General features: G+C 38.0%; 1 protein-coding gene across 1 annotated transcript in view; it reads left to right on the top strand.

The window, feature by feature from the left end:
- Positions 1 to 1,401: 1,401 nt before the first annotated feature.
- LOC141495601 (lipase maturation factor 1-like) overlaps positions 1,402 to 23,812 on the top strand; it is a 100,179-nt gene continuing 77,768 nt past the window's right edge. The window contains exon 1 of the mRNA XM_074197128.1: positions 1,402 to 1,610. Coding sequence (XP_074053229.1) covers positions 1,436 to 1,610 — 175 coding nt within the window. The 5' untranslated portion in view covers positions 1,402 to 1,435. The remainder of the gene's footprint in view (positions 1,611 to 23,812) is intronic.

The following is a 23,812-nucleotide window of genomic DNA, read 5'->3' as shown; positions in this document are numbered from 1 at the left end:
CACAGCTAGGTGATTAAGTGTCTCAGGCTGGATTTGAACTCAGGTACTCCTGACTCCAGGGCCCATGCTCTATCCATGCGCCACCTAAACCGCCCCTGAATTATTTTAATTTTCACTTCTCATAATAACAATTTGGTTGATGATAATTTTTCAGTTATTTTTCTGAAGATCGTGTCATATTTGTGGAATCTCTAAGGATCTGAATCCACGTTCCTATTTAGAGAAGCCATCTGGTAAGATTTTGTTGGTTAAGTAGAATAACAAATTACAGGTACACCGTGCAGACCTCGGTGGGAATTGCTGAAGGGATGATCGCAGTTTCTCTAAGTTCTCTAAGCCCCTTTAAGTCAGGATCAGCAATCCCACCATGGCCATTTGTCCTTCTAGCCATCGGGCTGGGAAAGGAATGACCTGAAAATAGAATCGGTAATGGAGATCGTGAGGGATCTCCTCAGCAAAGCTCCCTGAGATGCTTCTATTCTCAGAAGCGAAGGTGGGGGCAGGGGAAGGGGACATCAGAGTCCAGTTTAGTCCTGTAATAGGAAACAAATGTTTTCAAACAAATGTTCCTTCACCCCTCCGAGTCCCCCCGAGCCTGGAAGGCAGATCTCATCATGTTGGAGAGCAGGGGAGGGTGCTCTTCTGCTAGGGCCGGAGAGCCGGCCACCCGGGGTCGGGATGGCTGGAGGGTGGACTCTGCCTGGGACGGACCGATCCCTCTCGGGCAGATCTGCGGGGAGAAGGGGATGGATGGCACGGCCTGATACGGACAGCCGCCGCTGGCCACCGCTCCAGGGCCTTGTTGTGTCCACTTGGGAAGTGAGCAGGTGCGAGGGGCAGGGAATGGGGTCTCTCTCCTCACCCCTCTGCAGAACTGCCGCCCTGCGGGAGGACAAGTCGTGAAGGATGCAGTGGGATGGCATGAGTGGGAGGGAAGGCTTTACACCTAAAAACGCGGGAAATCTCTGCTGCCCCATTCCCGGGCCGGGATTTGGCTCATCCAAGAAATCTGCAGGTAACTGCGGCTATGGGGGGAGAGGGCAGGGAGAGGCTTAGGACAGGCCCAAAGGAACCAAAGTGACGGGCCTGGGGATCTGAACCCACTCCCCTCACTCCCGCCGCACGTTCCCTAATCTCTGTACTCCTCTCTGGACTCTGACCAAGGGAAGTCTTGAGTGTTAATTAGGCATCATCAAACCTATAGCATAATGCCGGATTTTTGGAAATCCAGGCTGTTTGGAGGAGGGAAGGGAGAGGAGCAGAAAGGAGCGGGGCAAGGGCGGAGTAGGCGTGGCCGCAGCGAGGCGTGCCTGAAGGGGGCGTGTCCGCCTCTGGCCCCGCCCCCAGTCTCCTAGCTTTCCCGCGCTGGGCTAGGCGGGCGTTCGTGCGTGCGCATGCGCCTCGACGGTTTCCTCTCCCGGCCTCCCCGCTGGCAATGGCTGCGCCCACGGAGTCTCTGAGGAAGAGGAGAGGAGGAGGGGACGATGCTCCCCAAGCCGAGCCCCCGAAGACCCCTGGACGGGAGCCTCCGACCCGTCCTCCCCGCCTCCTGCCGGGTACCTTCTGGCTGACCAGGATAGTGCTCCTGAGGGCCCTGGCTTTCATTTACTGTGAGTCACGAGCCGGGCTGAGGGGAGCCTGAGCCGCCCCCCGCGCCGGCCCCGCCCTCTGAGGCCGCCCTCCCCGCAGCTCGCCCCGCCCCAGGCTCCGCCCCTTCCCGCCCCTCCCCCGCCCAGCTGTCCAATGGGAGGCCGCGGCTTGGACCCCTCCCTGCGCCAGCCTTCAGGTGGAATCCTGGGCTCTAGAGCGGGGCCTTCATCCTGTGGGAGTCTGGCAGGCGCCTCAGGACCCCTCCTCAGAGCAGAGTTGCAAACGCGTAAAAAAAAATCACAAAGGGAACCAGTAATATCGAAATTTGTAGTAATGGGACCAGATTGGGAATACTTGAGCTCATTCCAAAGCATTCTTAGAAACTGCGCACCCCGGGCGGTGCCACCTAGCCCTGGAGTCAGGAGGACCCGAGTTCAAATCCGGCCTCAGACACTTAATAATTACCTAGCCGTGTGGCCTTGGGCAAGCCACTTCACCCCATTGCCTTGCAAAAACTTTAAAAAAAAGGAAAGAAACTGCTGACTCCGATTTCTTTGCTTGCCCTGCCCCTCCTCCCTCTAAGAGATGATAAAATTGAGGTTGAGAAAGTTCCTCAGACTTGAGATAGTTTGTTCTTCCCTTTTTCCCCTCCCCTTTTATAAATGATAAAGGCTTTTAAAATACTTAAGTCTCCTGGGAGAAAACAACCTTGGGGGACACGAGAAAAATGCAAATTGTAAAAGTGTGGATGTGAAAATGATGTTTTCCTAGGAAGAGAATGAATCTGGGGATAAACCTGCCACATTTTTATTCTTCAACTCATAATCATTTTTTTAAAGACTACTGGTTTTTTCTTGGGTTCTGTTCAGACTCGGGAATGCAGGTTTTGGAAAGAAGATAGAGATTGATTAAAAGAAGTTACAAGTTATTAAGAAAATAATAGAAAAATTTAATAGAGAAGACCACGGATTGCTGATTGAGTTGGCCAGGCCAGCTGACCAGGGCTTTAATAGGAGGTTGGAAAGTAAAAAAGAGAGGGCAATCCTTCCTCAACCTCCTTAAATTCTCTCCCAGAGTCCATGGGACAGGGTGGTGACCTGCGAGTGACCCAAGCCCTGCACTGGAGATTTTGCCTTTTGGGGAGGGGTCTCTTTTGGGTGGCCTTTAGTATTTCCAGCACCTGCTCCCTGGCTGCCCCAGCAGAACACCATGCAATCTAAATCAGGTTGAAGGTCAGGCCTTCAGGTGTGGCCTAAGTTAGATGTTAAAGGAAGAATCCCTTAAGAATGCAAACAAAGGATTTACAAAGTTTGTCTCCAACTGATCTCATCATCTCCATACCCATTTCTCTGCAAAACAACATGATAATTGGATTTGAGTTAGAGGGGTGCCGGGCCAAGTCACTAGCTTCACTTTCTCCTCCAGAGCCATCTGGGTCCAGGGTGACTGGAGATGGTCCTGGAGGTGAGGCAGTCAGGATTAAGTGACTTTGCCCAAGGTCACATAGTTAGGAAGGGTCAAAATACCCTAATAGAGGGGATCCTTTTTCAGGACCTGGGTGGGCACCACTACCCTATTACCTTCAAAAGATGCATCTCCAAATTTAAAGGTTGGCAAATGGGAAGGGATCTCTTGCACCAGTTATATCTGCCCCTAACTTACATGTGCCTCATACCGATATCTCTTTTGGTAGCAGTTGCTACAGAAATTTAGAATGTTTACTAGCACTTTTACTGATATCCTTTTCTGTTTATAGAAGTTGGGCAATTTTTTTTTTCAGAGATGGAAAATCTGAGAGGTTGAAGGGGTTGAAATGACAGACTTGGGACATCCAGGGTAGATAGTAGTGAATCAAAGCTTTGTTCTACTGGTTCCCAGAACAATTATCTTTCTCACTACTTTGGTTTCACCAAAACCTGCATATTTCATAAATAGTATTTTTTCTTTTTAAAGATTTTATTTATTTCGAGTTTTACAATTTTTCCCCTAATCTTACTTCCTTCCCCCCACAGAAGACAATTTGCCAGTCTTTACATTGTTTCCATGGTATAAAGTTGAATGTGATGAGAGAGAAATCATATCCTTAAGGAAGAAACATAAAGTAAAAGAGAGCAAGACCAGACAATAAGATACCAGTTTTTTTCCCTAAATTAAAGGTAATAGTCCTTGGACTTTGTTCAAACTCCATGGTTCTTTCTCTGGAAACAGATGGTATTCTCCATTGCAGACAGCCCCAAATTGTCCCTGATTGTTGCACTGATGAAATGAGCAAGTCCTTCAAGGATGATTATCACCACTATATTGCTGTTAGGGTTATACAATGTTTTTCTGGTTCTGCTCATCTCAGTCAGCATCAGTTCATGCAAATCCCTCCAGGCTTCCCTGAAATCCCATCCCTCCTGGTTTCTAATAGAACAATAATGTTCCATGACATACATATACCACAGTTTGCTAAGCTATTCCCCAATTGAAGGACATTTACTTGATTTCCAATTCTTTGCCACCACAAACAGGGCTGCTATGAACATTTTTGTACAAGTGATGATTTTTACCCTTTTTCATAATCTCTTCAGGGTATAGGCCCAGTAGTGGTATCGCTGGATCAAAGGGATCAAAGATTTATAATTGGAAAGATCACTAAGATTCCTTCAGTTCCAATAACATATTTGTACAATGCTTTAAACTTTTCTTAAGTATTTTCATAACCCTTATCTCATTTGAGATACAGCATATATGTAACATAAAGAATGCTGGATTACATCTGGCAGCTAGGATTCAAATCCTGGCTCTGACACTTATGATCTATATGTTGCCCTTTGGGCATAGTTCCAGACTGCTCTCCAGAAAGGTTGGATGAGTTCACAGCTCCATCAACAATGCATTAGTGTCCCAGATTTCCCACATCCCTTCCATCATTGATCATTGTCCTTTCTAGTCATATTGGCCAGTCTGAGAGGTGTGAAGTGGGACCTCAGAGATGCTGTAATTTGCATTTCTCTAATAAGTAGTGATGTAGAGCAATTTTTCATGTGACTGGATAGCTTTGATTTTCTGTAAATTGCCTTTGCATATCCTTTGACCATTTATCAATTGGGGACATAAATAGTATTTCTAAAACGATGTTAAAACCACCTTTCTGTCCATGAAAATGATCTTTGTAGTTAAACATTTCAGTGGTTATATTTAGACAGGTGAATCTAAGGTTTGGGTTATGTTTTTTAAAAAAAAGACATAGTTATAATTTATTAAAGAGGGTCTATTTCACCAAAATCATTGCCATTACTACCAAAATGAATCACTTATCATTGACAATTTTTTGTCTTGTGGTGTTAGAATGTATTTGATACAGAATAGCCTGAAACCAGAAGGCAAATTGTATCTTATAGAAATGTTAAGGTTTGCAACTTTGTTTATGAAACAAGAAAAAGACATCATAAGACAATAGAACATATGTTGTAATTTAAGACTTAAATTTCAAAGTTAAATAGGTTTTAAACCAAAATAAACTGTATTCTAATAATTTGTAATGATAGACTCTGGTGAATATCCTTTTAATTGCTATTTCCTAAGTGAATAAAACACTTGAAGACTGCTTAGATTCATAGGGTTGGACTTGGAAAGGACATTAGAAATCATGCACTTGATTCCCTATAAACTATGGGGAAGAAGCAGAGGCCCAGGAAAAATGAAAAAAAAACCCTTCTAGCTTCAATTCTCCTTCACCAGTTCTTGAAATAATATATTGACATCATGCATGAGTTTAAAAACCAGCACTTCATCTAACTCATGAGTTACTCTATAATTTCCCTGATGGGTTCCTCTGTTCCTTTTCAACACTATTGCTTTTTATTCAGACTTTGCATAGCACATCTTTCATTATTACATGATGCAACATGATGAGTTTAGGAAAGAATTTTTACTGATTCAAATGATGTTGAAGGACTTCTTTTTGACCTTGTTGAGTTGTTGAAACTGATGTTCAAATACCTTGGTGCTGAGGCTACAGAACTGAAAACAGAAAGGTTAGTTTAATTTTTGTCTCTTTGTCCCTAGTTCTAGCTCCATGACTGGCATGGAGTTGATTGAATCAGTAAAAGAACTTAACAATATATGGTATCTGGAAATAACCAATATACCTTATTGAGCTATGAAAAGTAAGTAGGATCATAGATAAGATAATTGCAAAGTTCTTACTACAACTCCTTTATTCTACACATGAGGAAATTAAGGCAGAGCAGTTAAAATAACTTACCCAAGATCATATAGGTCATAAGTGTCAGAGCCAGGATTTGAATCCTAGTTGCCAGATGTAATCCAGCATTCTTTATGTTACATATATGCTATATCTCAAATGAGATAAGGGATATGAAAATACTTAGAAAAATTTAAAGCATTGTACAAATATGTTATTGGAACTGAAGGAATCTTAGTGATCTTTCCAATTATAAATCTTTGATCCTATCATCATCTGATCCAATCTCTTTACATTTCAAACTGGCCTGTGGGAAGGTATTATTAAGTAGCGGACTAAAAAAAAATAAGCTGGTGAATGGCAGAACCTGGTCTCAAACTCAGATTTTCTCTTTTCTTTCACATTACCATTTTTAATTATGCTTGCAAAAAAATGAAAATATAAAGAAATTTAAATTATATTACCTCTTCTCACAAATTTTTTTTCTCTTTCCTAATCAAACTATCATAGATTTAAGTCTGGAACGTATCTCAGGGATTACTTAAACTGAACCTTTTATTTTACAGATGCAGAAACTGAGACTCAGGAAGGTAGTGACTTGTCCACAGCAATAAAATTTAATAAACTGCAGAACTAAGATTCCTCCTGGGTTCTTCTTACTTAGAATTCTGGGCTCTTTCTGCTTGTTCATTATAATATATTGTAACATCTTTTCTTTCTGTTATCTTGATTGTGTTCTCATTTGGCTTTTTAGCACTTTTTCATCCTTTCACTTTGAACATTTCTTTATATGTCTATATATAGATATATGTATGAATGAATAAGGGATAAGATAATCATTGATTATCTCAAATTTGATTTGGCTCTGCAATAATCTCTTAATTGTTCTCTAAGTTTTCCTTCCCTAAACTTCAATGGATCCCTACTATAAACTTCTCTGTTTGGCATTTATAGTCTTTTAAAAATTCACACCAACCTCCTTTTCTAGTCTTTTTATGCATTGCTCTCCTTTATAAATTCTTCATGAGGATCAGCCATGAGACCTTAATGTTCCTCACCCAGGACATACAGCCTTTTCTCCTTTATACAGTTTGTTTCCCTTACCTAGAAGGCTTGTCCTTCTCCTTTATCTCTCAAGCAATATTTGAGGATGTTCTTGACACTTAGATTCCAGATGTCCTCATTCACCCAAATGCATAGAAATGAAATAACTGTAAAGTACCATATAAGTGCTCATTGTTATTTTTACTCTTCTCTTTATCATCCCTAGAAGTAGTCATCATCTGTGCTAGGTGGCTCAGTGGATAGAATACTGGCCCTGGTGTCAGGAGTACCTGAGTTCCAATCCGACCTCACACACTTAATAATTACCTAGCTGTGTGGCCTTGGGCAAGCCACTTAACCCCATTGCCTTGCAAAAACCTAAAAAAAAAAGTGGTCATTTTTGGTCACGTGGTGACCATCAAACTCTGGAACAGTGGCATTAAGGGTGTGGGAAGTCGCAGGAGATTGACAGGAGTTTATTGTGAGATAGGAAGACAGACAGAAAATGGTGGCAGCTTATGTAGACACTTCCTTTTGAGTCAGTTGGACCTTTTAAATTTACAAAACATTCATTCCTCCCCTTCATTAAATTCTTCTTGGGAAATGCTTTTTCAAATTTTGCTGATGATATTCTTGAATACTCAGCTAAGGATAATTGATTTTGATAGTCATTTCAACTTTAATGGGATTTGCAAGGAAGAGAAGTATCAGGTGTACCCTGTAATTCACTGGTTGGACTAAATGAGTATTCTTGTTCTGTTGTGGTAGGATTTGGGAGAGAGAGAGAGAGAGAGAGAAAGAAGCAACTTAGATTTCATCAGCCAGTGAGGGAAGCCATGGCCTTTCAGGTTATAGGGTTGGAAGATATCTACTTATAGTGAAAAAACATTAAGAATGTTCATAGAAATATTATATTTAATTTGTACTTGAGAAGTAAAGGTGGTCTTGTTGGCATTTTTGTTTCCTCTCTCTTCAAACAAGAAAAGCTTCAGGAGATGAGATATGTTGCTATTATCGTCCTAGCAGCAGATTATGGCACCATGTAATCCTTCCCCCTGTTTGCACCTCGAGTTTACTGCAGGTTTAATACTGGTTCAAGTTCTGATAAGGGATATTTTTCATTCCTTCAGTTTTCTTGTCCAGATTGTTAATTGGATTATATCTGAATAACCAGTGAAAATGCCTATAATGACCTAGGGCCATCATTACCACAACTGAGAATCTGGAAGACCTCATTATTTACAGAGAATTTTTCTTCAGTGGGGAAGTATAGAAAGAACAATTTTTTTTTGTCTTGTGACTTTCAATAGGGATTTTGCAGTGGATAGAGCACTGGCCCTGGAGTCAGGAGTACCTGAGTTCAAATGTGGCCTCAGATACTTAATAATTACCTAGCTGTGTGGCCTTGGGCAAGCCACTTAACCCCATTTGCCTTGCAAAAACCTAAAAAAAAAAGAAATAGGGATTTTGAAAGACAAGACTAAACTAGCCATTCTTTTCTCTTCCTTTCCCCTTCACAAGTAGCTACAGGGATTTTTAAAAAATCTTTCTAAACTCATTTAGTTATGATTTGAATTCTTAAAAAGTACTTTCCACACATAGTTTATTGTGAATTATTTGTACTCATGAGGAAAGTGAGTGGCAAGAAAATTCAAAACATTACTGTGGGCCATTAAAAAACACAAGAACTTTCTTTCCTGTACCATCTATAAAAAAAGTTGACTGTCAAGAGGTTTTTTTATTATATTTATTTTTGTACAATGATGTTTTTTATACATTACTAAAATATTCTTTTTTTAAATTTAAATTTATGTTTATTAAAGATATTATTTGAGTTTTACTAAAATATTCAAGAGTAAACATAATACCCCCCTTCCCTCCAAAAATATAGACTCTCATGAGCAATAAAGTAAAGAGGAAAAAATTAAAATTAAAAAAATAATAATAGGGGCAGGTAGATGATGCAGTGGATGGAGCACTGGCCCTAGAGTCAGGAGCACCCAAGCTCAAATCTGGCCCCAGACACCCAACAATCACCCAACTGTGTGACCCCGGGCAAGCCACCTTAACCAACATTACCCTGCAACCCCCCCCAAAAAACCCAAACCAAAATAAAATAAAATAATAATAATAATAAAATAATAACAATAATGATGGAGGCTAGGTGGTGCAGTGGACAGAGCACCGGCCCTGGAGTCAGGAGCACCCAGCTCCAAATAGGGCCTCAGACACCCAACAATCACCCAGCTGTGTGACCCTGGGCATGTCACCCAACCCCATTTGCCCTGCACCCCCAAATAATAATAATAATAATAATAATAATAATAATAATAATAAAAATTGTGCTTCAGTCTGTGTTCCAACACCACCAGCTCTGTCATGGGTGGATCATATTCTTTAGGATAAGTACATCACAAAAGGTACTTCCATATTTTTCCACTGTTGTAATTGCTGATCGCAACTCCCTCCATTCGTACTTCCCCACTACCATATACTATATTTTCTCTCTCCTTTTACTCTGTTCCTCTTCTTGAATGTGCTATAGAGTAGCTGACTGGCACAGCAGTCAGATCACTGGCCCTAGGTCCAAGAGGCTCCAAGCCCACATACCACCCCCTAAGGCCCAGCCACCACCTGGCCCTGTGGTCCCGGACAGGTCATCCAATCCCAGCCCCTTTCAAGAAGTAAAAAAGGAAATGTATTATATCCGACCACTCTCCCCCACGGTCCAACTTCTCTTCCATCACGCACATTCCCCCCCTTCCCTCTGTACCCCTTCTCTCCTTTTTACTATAGATGTCTATACCCCATTGAGTATGTATATGTTGTTTCCTCTCCAAGCCAACTCTGATGAGAGTGAAGGTTCCCTCATTCCCCTTCGCCTTCCCCCCTTCCATATCATTGCAATAGCTCATTATAATAAAAAAAATCTTATTATATGAAATATCTTAGCCTATTCCACCTCTCCTTTCTCTTACTCCCATTACATTTCCTTTTTAGCCATTGACTCCATTTTCATAATATATTATGTCTTCAAATTCAGTTCTCTCCTGTGCTTCCTCTATAAAAGCTCCTTCTACCTGCTCTATTAAATGAGAAGTTTTTTATGAGTATTAGTATTATCAGTATCATTTTTCTGTGTAGGAATACATATAACTCATCATCATTAAGTCCCTCATATTTTACGCTTCTCCTCCACTCTCTATGCTTCACCTGAGTCCTATATTTGAAGATCAAATTTCTGTTCAACTTTGGCCATTTTAACAGGAACATTTGAAATTGCCCTGGTTCATTGAAAGGTCCATCTTTTTCCCTGGAAGAGGATGTTTAGTTTTGCTGGGTAGTTGATTCTTTGTTGCATTCCGAGTTCTTTTGCTTTCCAGCATATTATATTCCAAACCAGGGGTGGCTAGGTGGCGTAGTGGATAAAGCACCGGCCCTGGAGTAAGGAGTACCTGGGTTCAAATCCAGTCTCAGACACTCAATAATTACCTAGCTGTGTGGCCTTGGGCAAGCCACTTAACCCAGTTTGCCTTAAAAAAAAGCCTAAAAAAAATAAATATTATATTCCAAACCCTATGAGGCTTTAATGTAGTTGCTGCTAAGTCTTGTGTGATCCTGACTTCAGCTCCATGATATTTGAATTATGTCCTTCTGGCTGCTTGTAATATTTTCTCTTTGACTTTGGAGTTCTGGAACTTGGCTATAATATTCCTGGGGTTTATTATTTTTGGATCTCTTTCTGGGGAAGATCAGTGGATTCTCTCAATTTCTATTTTGCCCTCTGCTTCTAGGTTATCCGGGCAATTTTCCTGTAGGAATTCTTTACAAATGATGTCAAGGCTCTTTTTCTGATCATGACTTTCAGGTATCCCAATAATTTTTAAATTATCTTTCCTGAATCTGTTTTTTAGATCAGTTGTTTTTTCAATGAGATGTTTCACATTTTCTTCTAATTTTTCATTCTTCTGGTTTTGAAGGATTGTGTCTTGACTTCTTGTAAAGTCAGCAGCTTCCTTCAGTTCCATTCTATATTTGAAGGATTTGTTTTCCTCAGAGAGCTTTGTTATCTCTTTTTTCCATCTGGCCAATTCTGCTTTTCAAGACATTCTTTTCCTCAATAACTTTTTGAACTGTTTTATCCATTTGACCTATGCTGGTTTTTAACATGTTATTTTCTTCAGTATTTTTTTTCTCTCCTTGACTAAACTGTTGACTTCTTTTTCATGTTTTTCCTACATCTCTCTCATTTCTTTTCCCAGTTTTTCTTTTATCTCCCTCTCTTGATTTTCAAAATCTTTTTTGAGCTCTGTCATAGCCTGAACCCAACTTCCATTTTTCTTGCAGTCTTTAGATGCAAGAGCTTGTACTTCCTCATCTTCAGATTGAGCATTTTGATCCTTCTTGGGATCATAGGTAATGTATTTCTCAATGGTGTTCCTCCTTTTTTCTCTGTTTACTCATTTCCCCAGCCTGTGTCTGGTTTTGGGGTGCTTCCTGAGCTTTTGAGTATTATTGGGACATACACACGCTCACAAGGATCTTAGTGTATGAGACTCTGTCTTCCCTCCTGGTCTGTTAATGACCACAAGCACATCCCTCTGCCACGGGGCTGAGGTGAGGGGGGCCCTGCTGTTCTATGGGGATCCTAGACTGTGATCAGTATCTGAATGTGGTTAGAGCCCCAGAGCCCTGTTCCAGGTACAGAGGACAGACCTCGGAAGTCTCTCTCCACTCCCCTACCTTGGGTATGCTGAGCACTCAAGGCTCAGTTAGTTGCCTGAGGGCTCCTGCTTACCTGCTCTACCTACTTCTGTTTCCTGGATCTGGGCTGCCTTGGCCATGCTGCTAGCTGAGTGCCCTGAGGACTGGATTTCACTCGCTCTTTCTTGCAGAGGTCCGCCACTGATCTTCCAAGTTGTGCCTGGTGCTCCCTGGGGTATGGGTCAGGAAACTGCCCCCGCTGCCATGAGCTAGTTCCCAGGCACCCTGGGGCTGCCTCCGGGAGGCTGAAGTTCCTTCATTCTGGCGCGGCCCCTCTAACCCCATGGAGCAGAGCCTTTCCACTGTTTTCCAGGTTATCTTGGGCTGGAGAATTGCCTCACTGGATCCCTCTGTGGGTTCTGTCTCTCAAAAATTTAGTTTGAGTCATTATTTTATGAGTTTTGAAATATTATATAGAGAGAGCACCTTTTAGAGAGGCTCTTTTCCTTTTACCATCTTTCAAGAATTTTTTTTGAATTAAACAAAATTTTGCTTATTTAACTCACCTAAAATGTTCTGATAATTCCTGTTATATGAAAATGTAGTAGTAGTCAGTCAGCATGTTTGGATTCTACTTGTTTTAATATTACTTTTCCATTGTGGAAATTTAATAATGGAAGCATTCTACAACATCATTAGTGATAATACTTAAGTTGTCTTTTAAAAAATCTAAATGTGATTATAAGAAATGAATCTTGCCCGATCCGTTATATCTTTTAAATCTGTAGTTTTTTGAAAAGGCAATGCTATTTCTTGGTAATTTTTTTTATCCTTGTTTTTTGGTTACTTTAAAAAATTATTTTTGTTTGTAGCTTCAGTCTTCACATATTTTATTTTATATTTTTTACTATTGTCTGAGTGGTTCTTGAAATTTTATTTTTTAGGTAAATCTGCCCTATTTTGATTTGTCATGTTGAAAAGTTTCATTAAAACAAGTTTATTTCTGAATAGATTACCACTTTTTTCTTATGAAATCAATTATTTTCTTTAAAGTCAGTGTTTTTAATATGGTTGGGTTCTTTTCTTTTTCTTCCATTTATTTATTTGAGGCAATCAGGGTGATTTGTCCAGGTTCACACAGCTAGTTAAGTCTGAGGTCAAATTTGAACTCATGCTCTTTGGACTTCAGAACTGCTGGTCTAATCATGTACCACCCAGTTGCCTATTATTTTTAGATTTTGCTATACCATTAACAAATAAATATATTTGGTAATTATGGTAAAAGAACAAATACTTTCCGATCCCACAGATAAGACAAGAATGTTTTTCAAAATAAGTTTTATGGTTTGAACTTATTTTGGTTCCCATGTAATGGAGATTATAGAATTAGTCTAAAAGTTGAATGTTCAGCTTGTTTTTTGGATAGGATAATAAAAAGACCAGTTAGGTCTGCTTGAATTATTAAGTAGGTATCTGAAAATGGAAAAATCCCTTCAGATGGAGAAATACAACCTTTCTGTATTCTTCTGTTGTCATATTGTTGCTTATTGTTTCAGTGAGTCAGAAAGTTCAACTTTTCTAAATTTCTAGTTTTTGATGGTTTCATTATTGGTGTAAAACTTTTTACTGTATAAAGCAGATGATTTTGATATAGATTTTGCTATTGTACAGTGTATTTAGATTTTAAGATAATCTCTGATATATTTATTCTCTCCATATTATAGGAACTGCTAACTACATATAAGAACATATATCCAACTAGACAGTCTAAGAGGAGTGCCAAGTGAGGGACCCAAGCCTTATTCTGATTATTTTATAACCAAAATAAAATTATTAAGTAAATTAATTAGAGGAGTAAATTTTGTCTCTGAAATTTGTTAGCTCACAGCATATGTAACAAAAGCTATTAAGATAATTAATGTACTTATAAACCCTACTGAGAATTTAAGTAATGTATACCAATATCAATAAAGTACAAAACACTTGAGAAAACAAGATTGAAAAATGTTAATGATATTTACCAAGTGAAACCTGGCACACAACTGACAGAACAATCTGCTCCATGTTGAGAGTTTTATTGCATAATGGAACATATGTGAACATATTACATTCTGACCTGTTATTCAGCATATATTCTGGGAATTCATTCAACTTGTGAAAACAAGCCAAATAGGGACTTCTAATTACCTCAACCCAATCTCATCCAAACCACCTTTTTGATTTCCTTATATTTGATTTATATCAAAATTCATATGTCATTCAAGGATGGATAATAAAAAAGTATCATTTGTATTTTTGAGTTCATTGAAAAATATTCTTTTAAAATACCAATAAATTTCCATATGATCCATCTATGTAATTCTTTTAATTTAAGAGTCCATTTGAAATCAACTGATAATATCATTCCTATATACATATGTAATGTATTTCTTTCATGTTACACAATTTATATAAACTCATGGTTTCTTAGGGGTGACCATGAAAAGTATCTCCATTTTACAGAAGAGAAATAGAAAAGCACCAGAAAAATGTGAGTCAACTAAGGTAATTCACACTTAAGACTGAAAAAATATCAGGTTCTTATTTCTAATATAATGCTTTTGCCATATCTTCTAATATCACTTTTCTAATAGCTTCACTAATATGAAAACTCAGAGGCTATCTAGGCTTCCAAGCCATGCCTAAGTTATAATCTTTTCTGTAACATCACCAAAGAGTGGTCTTCCATTCTTGGTTTACAGTTTTTTTGGTTGGGGGGGGCAAAGTACATCCCCAGGCAGTAACTCAACATGTGTGTAACAATTTAAATTGGGTCTCAGGGACTAAAGATAGTTTATGTTGCAGGGATGGAATGCCTTTTTCCCTATTTTGATTTATACCTTTCTGGAGGGTGGAAAATGACAGTGACTGTACTATTTATACAATTATTCATTTACAAGCACACACATTCTCTCACTTTCTTTTTCCTTTCTCTTTCTCTCTTTCTCCTCTCTTTTTCTCAGAGCTAGTGTTGTATTTATTATAATCAGATATTGGCATTTTAGGAATATGATACTCTTTTAGGGGTTCCGGATAAAAGTTACTTTTTCCTGGTTAACTAAGGAAGAAATGCCACAATGTGAAGCTAATGAATGGTTAGCTTACTTTAACTGACAGCGTAGCTTTTCTCCCACCAGACATATTACACAAAACTCACGGGTAGTAAACACTTGTGAAAGAAATACAACTGTAAGGTACAGTTGGGGAAGGAAGAGATAAAGTTATACAGATTAGATTAGGCAATAGAACATATGAAAGACAGGAAGTTCTTTAACTTGTTGAATGAGATGAAAGCTCAACCACGGACAGAATAGTATTGCCTGGAAATTGGTTAGTTTCTGGAGTTGCAGGTGCTGAAAATCAAAGCATATAGGGAGGGGTCAGATTTCCCCATGTGCCTAAAACTGATAGGTTGCCTATATATCATCCAAAAATCCATGTTTTGCCTTTCTCTGCCTTCTCTTGGATTGAAATGTCATCTTACATATATGCATCATAAAGTATATATATATTTATATGTTTGCCACCTCCCCCCCATTTTCCCCTCCTTTGTAAAAGGTCTTCCTTGTTCACACCTCTCATGTTAGAAAAATTTCTCTATACTGTCTCTCCTTCCCCCCTTCTCCCTTGATATCCCACAATTTTACCCATTCGTTTTCTTTGAGATCATTCTGGTATCATTGGTTCATACCCATGTCCTTTGTCTATGTAGATTGCTTCTAATTGCCCCAATAATGATAAAATTCCTAGGAAATACATGTATCATCTTCCTACTGTGGAATGTAAACAAATACGGAAGTCTCACTTTTTCACTTTTACATTTACCTTTTTAGTGCTTTTCTTGAGTCTTATGTTTGAATGTCAGATTCTTTTATTCTGCTCTGGTCTTTCATCAGGAACACTTGAAAAGTACTCTGTTTCATTAAATGTTTATTTTTTTGGGATTATGTTCAGTTTTACTGGGGAGGTTATTTTTGGTTGGAAAAACTTTGCTTTCTGGAAAGTCATATTCTAAGCTCTCTATTTTTTAAGGTGGAAGCTGCTAAATCATGTGTGATCTTCTCTGTGACTCCTCAATATTTGAATAATTTTTTTGACTCCTTTGTACTATTTTCTCCTTGACATGACCTGTAATTTGACTATAATATTCCTAGGAAGTTCATTTTGGGATTCCTTTCAGGAGGTGAATGGATTCTTTCCATTTTTATTTTATCCCCTGGATCCAAGGATACTGGGGCATCTGGGCTACTTTTTTGATCATGGCTTTCAAGTAGTTCAATTATTCTAAAATTATCTCTTCTGAATTTGTTACTTGTTTTTCCACTGAGCTATTTGACATTTTCCATACTTACCACCATTTCCACTGTCCCCCATTCTTTGGACTTTCTTTTTTCATGGAATCATTGGCTTCCACTTACCCAATTCTACTTTTTAAATAATTATTATTTTTTTCAGAGAACTTTTGTGCCTCTTTTTATATTTGCTCAATTCTTCTTTTTTAAGAAGTTTTTTCCTTCAATGAATTTTTGCATCTCATTTACTATTTGGTCAATTCTGGTGGGTTTTTTTTTTTTGTAAGGTAATGGGGTTAAGTGGCTTGCCCAAAGGCACACAGCTAGGTAATTATTAAGTGTCTGAGGCTGGCTTTGAACTCAGGTACTCTTGACTCCAGGGCCGGTGTGCTATCCACTGCACCACCTAGCCACCCCAATTCTGGTTTTTTAAGTTATTGATTTCTTTAGTATTTATTTGTGCCTCTCTTACCAAGAGTTTTTCATCATTTCCTTGTATCACTCATTTCTTTTCCCAATTTTATCTCTACCAATCTTATCCCTTTCTTTAACTCTTCCAGGAATTCTTGTTGGACTTGTGTCTAATTAGTAGTTTTCTGTGAGACTTTCATTGTAGGTGTTTTCACATAGTTGTCATTTTCTGAAATAAAGTCTTAGTCTTTCCACCAAGACACTATTTTATCAAGTGGCTTTTTAATGGTCAAGTTCTTTTTTTTTCTTTGCTTGTTTCCTCATTTTTTTAGAAGATCTGGCTATCCCATTTCAGACATTTACTAGCTTTGGGTTTAGATAAATCATTTAACCTCTCTCCTCAATAACCTTATCTATAAAATGAGCATAATAATTGCATTTATCTCCAGGGCTGTTGTGAGGATAAAATGAGATATTTGTGAAGTACCTGGCAAACATTAAAGCACTATTTAAGTACTAGCTATTATTATTATTTAATAATAATAATAATAATAATAATAATAATAATAATAATAATGTAGCCTAATGGCTACATTCTCAAACTATTTCATACTTTTTTGTTTTGTTTTTGCAAGGCAATGGGATTGTGACTTGTCCAAAGTCACACAGATGGTAATTAAGTGTCCCAGGCCAAATTTGAACTCAGGTCCTGCTGACTTGACTCCAGAGCTGGTGTCTATCCAGTGCCCAGTTGCCCCTCATGCTTTTTTCCTAACACAAAATCTAAGGCGGAGTAATCTCATCTCTAAGGTATTTATCTCTTCAATCAGCACTCTTAAGTGGTGAGAATCAAGTCTTGTATAACAGTTTTTCTCTATAATACCCATCTTTTGAAGGATGATATTATCTTTAAGCCAAGTCATGACTTTTTTTTTTTCTATTCTATTGAGAGATAAGAGACAGAGATAAGGAGAAAGAAGAGACCTGATTAGTTGAAGTTTATCAGACTCTTAAGCAGATACATTTCTGTAGGTTTGTTCCTTACTTGGCCAAAAACCTGTTCTTATATTTTAAGCTGTCAATTAGAAGTCCAAAGTCCATTCTCAGATCCCATCTTCTTTATTATTTACTTCCTAAAACTTGCAAAACTTTGTTTTCTGAAGTCCATGCTTTTGATCATGAACAGTAATGAAAATATCACATGATTTCTTTTTTTTTCTGCCTTAGATTTAATAATCATTAGCAATGTTTTCTAGAGGCTGCCAGGTGGTGCAAGGAATGAGTACGGGATCTGTAGTTAGGAAGACCTGACTTGAAATATGACCTCAGGAAGACCTGACTTGAAATATGACCTTAGACATCTTTGCCATCCTGGGCAACTCAGTGAACCTCTGCTTGCCTCAATTTCCTTATCTGTAAAGTTGTGATAACAATAGCACTTCTAAGGTTATGAGAATTTTGCTTTACAAACCTTAAAGCATGATATAAATACTATTATTATTAATAATAATAATAATTTCAGTATCAATGATACTTATATAAGTCACCAGAAGTGTTGCAATAGTCCAGTTTTTGATCAATATGAGGAATTCACCATTTACTAAAATGTGCCCTCAGTTTTAGTCAAATTGTTCTCCAGGAAAGTTGGTCATTGGGGTTATTGCATGAATAACAAAGGAATGCTTCCAAAGGGTTTGGAGAACAAGGAATAATTTGTATTATTATTATTATCAGATGAAAAAACAGCCCCCTGTGTAATCCTTAACAGGCTATCACCACCAATTACTAATATTATTTTCTAACATGAACTCTGTGAAAGAGGGAGCTTCCCAAAATAAGGAGAGGTCCTCATTGAGTTTTGGTCTATTGGAAATAACCTTTCTAGAGTTGCTCCTAATCAACAACAAAAGTTAGCAGAGGCTTTGTCCTTAAGAGCAAAACAGAACTAGTTAAAAAACATATTTAGTGATATTTCTCAAGGGTTTAAGGGATGCCTACTGTCTTCCTTAAATAACCTTGACCATAAGAAGGTGTGATCTGATACTTCACCGAAGTCTTGCCAGTCAAAGAAGGGTGTGCCTCCCCCCAACATGGGATGGTGTGTGGGCAAAGTGCTTAAGAGGTGGAGAGAGGAAGAGGGCAAGGCAAAGTTTAGCCTGAAGGACTTTTGATGGAATGAAGAAGGCAAATCTTTGGTCTTTTACAGTTAAGAAGAATATCCTTTTCAGTTATTAAATTGACTTGATTAAAGGAGGCTTTCTTAGTATCTAATCAAAAGTTTGCTCCAAACTCTATTCTGAGAGACTCAGAAATTTAATTATTTAGGACAAAACTCACCGTGGACAACTCTTACTGGGTGACGTTTTACCTTTGTGGCACAAGTGAATCAAATCTGCCATTTGTTCTTTGGAGCACAAGTAACTGCAATTTTTTCTTCTGAAGAAGAATGTGTTATTTTCTTCCACTCTCTAATGACACAGGTATAGTCTGCTTTGCATATTGAGGTCATTTTTCTTTTTTTTATATATTTTCCAGAAAATCCCTTATAAAAAAAAAGAATACTTCATTCTCCTCATTAACTTAAATGTAGAGGCTCTCTTTGAGCCCTTCTAACTTCCTTTCTAAGAGGGAAATCAGACTTTGAGTGTTAAGAACAATTACTTGAGGAAGACAAAGGTCCTTTCTATGCCAACCACTGAAATGTTCTCTCCTGCTCTACTTATTCTGGGGAAGTAAAATTCTCCCTCCTTTATCATTCATACCCTCATGGAACCAACTGTTCTGGGTAACTATTTGACTAAAAAAGTTTAATATGCTGGACAAAAATGTGTTATTTTGTCTGTAATTGTGAGTTCTTTTTCTAAAAGAAAGAACCGTTCCTTTCTTTAATCCTCTATAATACTTATTTAGAGGCCTGTACACAATAGGATGTTTTTTCCTACTGACTAACCAAGTACTATTTGATTAAATATTATTAATTTAAAATAGGTATTTAGCTTTTTAGAACCACTTTAATAATTCCCTTCCTATCTTTAGTTCTGTGCCATGCTTAACACCTTATCTCATGATTTCAAATTATACTCATGGAAAATTAGTCATTCCTTTGACAATTGGGCAAACACCACTGCTCAGCTATTGAATGTGTTGGGTGCTTATGCTGTCTAGAAAGTTGAGAAAACATAGATCATTTGGCTGATGGTTTTATTTTTCCCTTTTAGTCTATAATGAACATTGTTAAAAAGAGAAGGAAGTAGAGAGAACACAGGGATATTGAAAAATAATTTGCCTTTGTTTGCCAAGAGTAAGTTTTCTAGTCACCTGCAATTCTTCCCTGGGAACGAAAGGGCTTGTCTTAGGATATCCATGTTTTTCTTTCCCTAAGAGTTCACCTTTGCAAGTCATTGATTTTTTTTGCAAATGAATATTGGGAACAAAGTGACTAACATGGAATCACATTGATTATTTGAATGTCAAGCAGGCAGAAATAGCAAAACTGTAGCTAATAAATGGTAGCTGATCAAGCACATTGCCTTTGGTTTATAGTTTGTAGAATCACAAAAAAAGGGTAAAATCTAAAGTTTAATTTTTAGATAGGAATCTTTGCTATGCTCCTTCAAATAAAAGTTACTTTGTGATGATAAACTCTAATTTTAACTTTGAGAGATAGCTTATAAATTACCTATTTATATCACTCCATTTTGCAAGTGGAATATTCTTCTTTATAGTGATACCATGCCCTTACTTTTCCCCATTAATAGCTCTCAAGGTTATTTTGCTAAGACTAAAACAAAAAGATAAGCAATCTCAATTATTACAAATTTCAATCATAAGTTTTTCCTTTGAGTTCTAGAGGGAGCAGAACAGAGAAAACAGACCATCAGGGATATTTCCTCTTTACTGTTCTTTATAACCTCTTCGTTCTGTTGCAGGAAAATCACTAATAAAGATTGAGAGCTCTTGTGAAAGTGAAGAATCACAACTACTCTTGAAGTTGAAATAACTCAGGATTTTTATTTCACTAGCCTGCAGTGTTGACAAATTAAAACCTTTTGTCCTAGAGGGATAGCAAGCTGCCTGTAAGGGACTTGAAGACAGGGAGAATAACAAAGGACTAAGGTGAGATGCCTGAGGGAAAGAGTGAAAGGAAAGCAAGCAGAAAAGCTAGCTGGGTTGAGACTCAGAGAGATCCCAGGCCTTAAACTTGTGGACAGGTGAGACTACTGGAGGGCAAGGAAGAAAGGAATAGAGGCATAGTACCCGGTGACCTAGCCCCCCAAGCACCTGGTGGTAGTTTCGAGAGAGAGAAAGTGTCCATCCTTCTAGGAAGAGAGAAAAGAAGGAAAGAGGCCTTCTCTTCCTGGAGCCCTGTGCATTTCCACAGTGGGTTGGACAAGGGTGGCCCTTGGGGAATGGTTTAGCACCTGACTCCAGGATGGCTCTCTAAAGAGGGGCCAAAACAGTACTCATCACACACTGGTGGCGGTTCTATGCACTAGTCTTTCCTGTCCCAAAGGGCTTGACCCTTAAATCTAATGTGTCATTTCCTGTGTCCTGTATCACTTTCTCTTCTGCTCTAATCTGAAAGAGTGGAGGCCCTTCTTTTTGTCAAGACTACCTATACCAATGCTTTAGTTTAGATAGTTATTTGTGCTTGTCTTCTCTGGGAACTTGCCCCAGGACATCTGTCTGTCATCTTTGATCTCTAACATCTACTAGTTCCTTACCCACTGGCTATAAACATGCCCAGGTCTTCCTTATTTTTAAGTATCTTTTAATTTGTCCCTCCATTTCCTTAAGCCTTCTTATTTATATCTCTCCTCTATTTCATAGCCAGAGTCCTAGTAAAAAGTTCTTTTTTTTTTTCTTTCATTCATTTTTTTAATTAAAGGTATTATTTGAGTTTTACAATTTTCTCCCAATCTTGCTTCCCTCCCCCCACCCCCACCCCACCGATAGCACTCCGTCAGTCTTTACTTTGTTTCCATGTTGTACCTTGATCCAAATTGGGTGTGATGAGAGAGAAATCATATCCTTAAATGGAACAGAATTCTCAGAGGTAACCAGATCAGACAATAAGATATCTGTTTTTTTTTTATCAAATTAAATGGAATAGTCCTTGTACTTTGTTCAAACTCCACAGCTCCTTATCTGGATACAGATGGTACTCTCCCTTGCAGACAGCCCAAACTTGTTCCCAATTGTTGCACTGATGGAATGAGCAAGTCCTTCAAGGTTGAACATCACTCCCATGTTGCTGTTAGGGTGTACAGTGTTTTTCTGGTTCTACTCATCTCACTCAGCATCAGTTCATGCAAATCCCTCCAGGTTTCCCTGAAATCCCGTCCCTCCTGGTTTCTATTGAACAATAGTGTTCCATATGACATACATATACCACAGTTTGCTAAGCCATTCCCCAATTGAAGGACATTTACTGGATTTCCAATTCTTTGCCACCACAAACAGGGCTGCTATAAATATTTTTGTACAAGTAATGTTTTTACCCTTTTTCCTCATCTCTTCAGGGTATAGACCAAGTAGTGGTATTGCTGGATCAAAGGGTATGCACATTTTTGTTGCCCTTTGGGCATAGTTCCAAATAGCTCTCCAGAAGGGTTGGATGAGTTCACAGCTCCACCAACAGTGTAATAGTGTCCCAGATTTCCCACATCCCTTCCAACAATGATCATTATCCTTCCTAGTCATACTGGCCAATCTGAGAGGTGTGAGGTGGTACCTCAGAGAAGCTTTAATTTACATTTCTCTAATAATTAATGATTTAGAGCATTTTTTCATATGGCTATGGATTGCTTTGATCTCCTCATCTGTAAATTGCCTTTGTATATCCTTTGACCATTTGTCAATTGGGGAATGGCTTTTTCTTTTAAAAATATGACTCAGTTCTCTATATATTTTAGAAATGAGTCCTTTGTCAGAATCATTAATTGTAAAGATTGTTTTCCAATTTACTACTTTTCTTTTGATCTTGATTACATTGGTTTTATCTGTCAAAAGCTAAAAAGTTCTTTTTACTCTTGAGTCTGTTTCATCTTCCATCCCCCTCATTCACCTTTCACAAACTGCTTTCCATCTTGACCACTGGATTAAGCTATTTTTTAAGGTTAATTCTTTTTAATTGACAAATCTAATGCTTTTCTTATGCAAAAGTATGCTTTATATTTTATAAAATAGGCTGTTAATCATAGGCACTGATTGCCTTAGTGGAGTGATAATCTTGGTAAGAGAGAATATTGGATTTAGAAGTTAGGTTTGAATTGTCTGACTTTCTGTAACCCCATTTGCAGTCTTCTTGGCAAAGATACTGGATTTTGCCATTTTCTTCTCAAATTCATTTTACAGATGGGGAACTCAGGCAATATGGTTAAGTGACTTGCTCAGGGTCACACAGTTATTAAATGTATGAAGCCAGAATTGCATTAAGAAAGATGAGTCTTCTGACTCAAGGCCAGATATTCTATCCACTGTGCCACCTAGCTGCCTCAGATTTAGATAGTTTATATTTAATAATATTTTATCTAGTTGATTGGTCAGGATTAAGGATACATTTTATGCCCATGGAATGGACTAAAGCTAACTGATCTTTGGGAATTTTATTCCAGTTAAATAATGAAATTAACAACTATTTAAATGTTTGTAATCATTTTCATTTTGTGGTTACATGTTGCTATTAAGTTTTTTTGGTTAAAAATATTCAGAGTTCTTACATTTGATCATTTATCATGATATTTCTACTTTTATAAATACTTTTCTCTCCCCTTCACAGAATCTATATTTTATTCTTAAATAAATAGAGAATATTCTTTTGACATAGAGAAATTTGGAAAATACTTTTCCAGGGTAGAGGGACAGTTGATGTATGACTTTATGCCATAAAAATATACATACATACTCAAAACTATTTTGGTTTTCTTGCAAATGCTTATACCTCTACTTAGTTTCTTTCTGTGGTTTGGCTTAATGTTAAAGTTAAGATATAATAAGGAAAAAATAATGCCAGAAAGTTTTATATTTCACATCTTTGAGTCTTTACAGAGCATAAAGAATGGGATTCTCTCGCTTCAGTGCCATGACAGGCTATGGCTGGATTGGAAAATGGGAATAAGGTGACAGGTCAAAAAATATAGACCAAATAACTGCTACTTTGTGATTTTGATGGGTAATGTTTCTACTACCGGGGATTATTAGTAACATATGGAGTAAGATATTGCACGTTTTGTTTATTTTTTTGTGATTGGAAAAAAAAGATGACGAGGCACTTTTTGCAGGTGAGAATAAATCTAGTTAATAATTTATGAGATGCACACTTAAAAGATTAATTTCCATGAGGTCAGGGAAAGAAACTCAGTCTTAGATGACTTGTAAGCAGTATTGACTTTTTTAAAATTTTTCAAGAATATATCACTTTCATAAAACTGGATAACAACTGTACTTTACACAAAATCAAGTTAAAATGAAATTTTAGTTTCTTTAGCATATACAGACAATTCAGTTATCTGTATAGCAGTGTCACACTTTTATAATT

Source organism: Macrotis lagotis, chromosome 8 (assembly GCF_037893015.1).
Source record: "Macrotis lagotis isolate mMagLag1 chromosome 8, bilby.v1.9.chrom.fasta, whole genome shotgun sequence".
NCBI lineage: Eukaryota > Metazoa > Chordata > Mammalia > Peramelemorphia > Peramelidae > Macrotis > Macrotis lagotis.
Note: the sequence above shows the minus strand (reverse complement) of the source record. Positions and strands in the feature narration are given on the sequence as shown.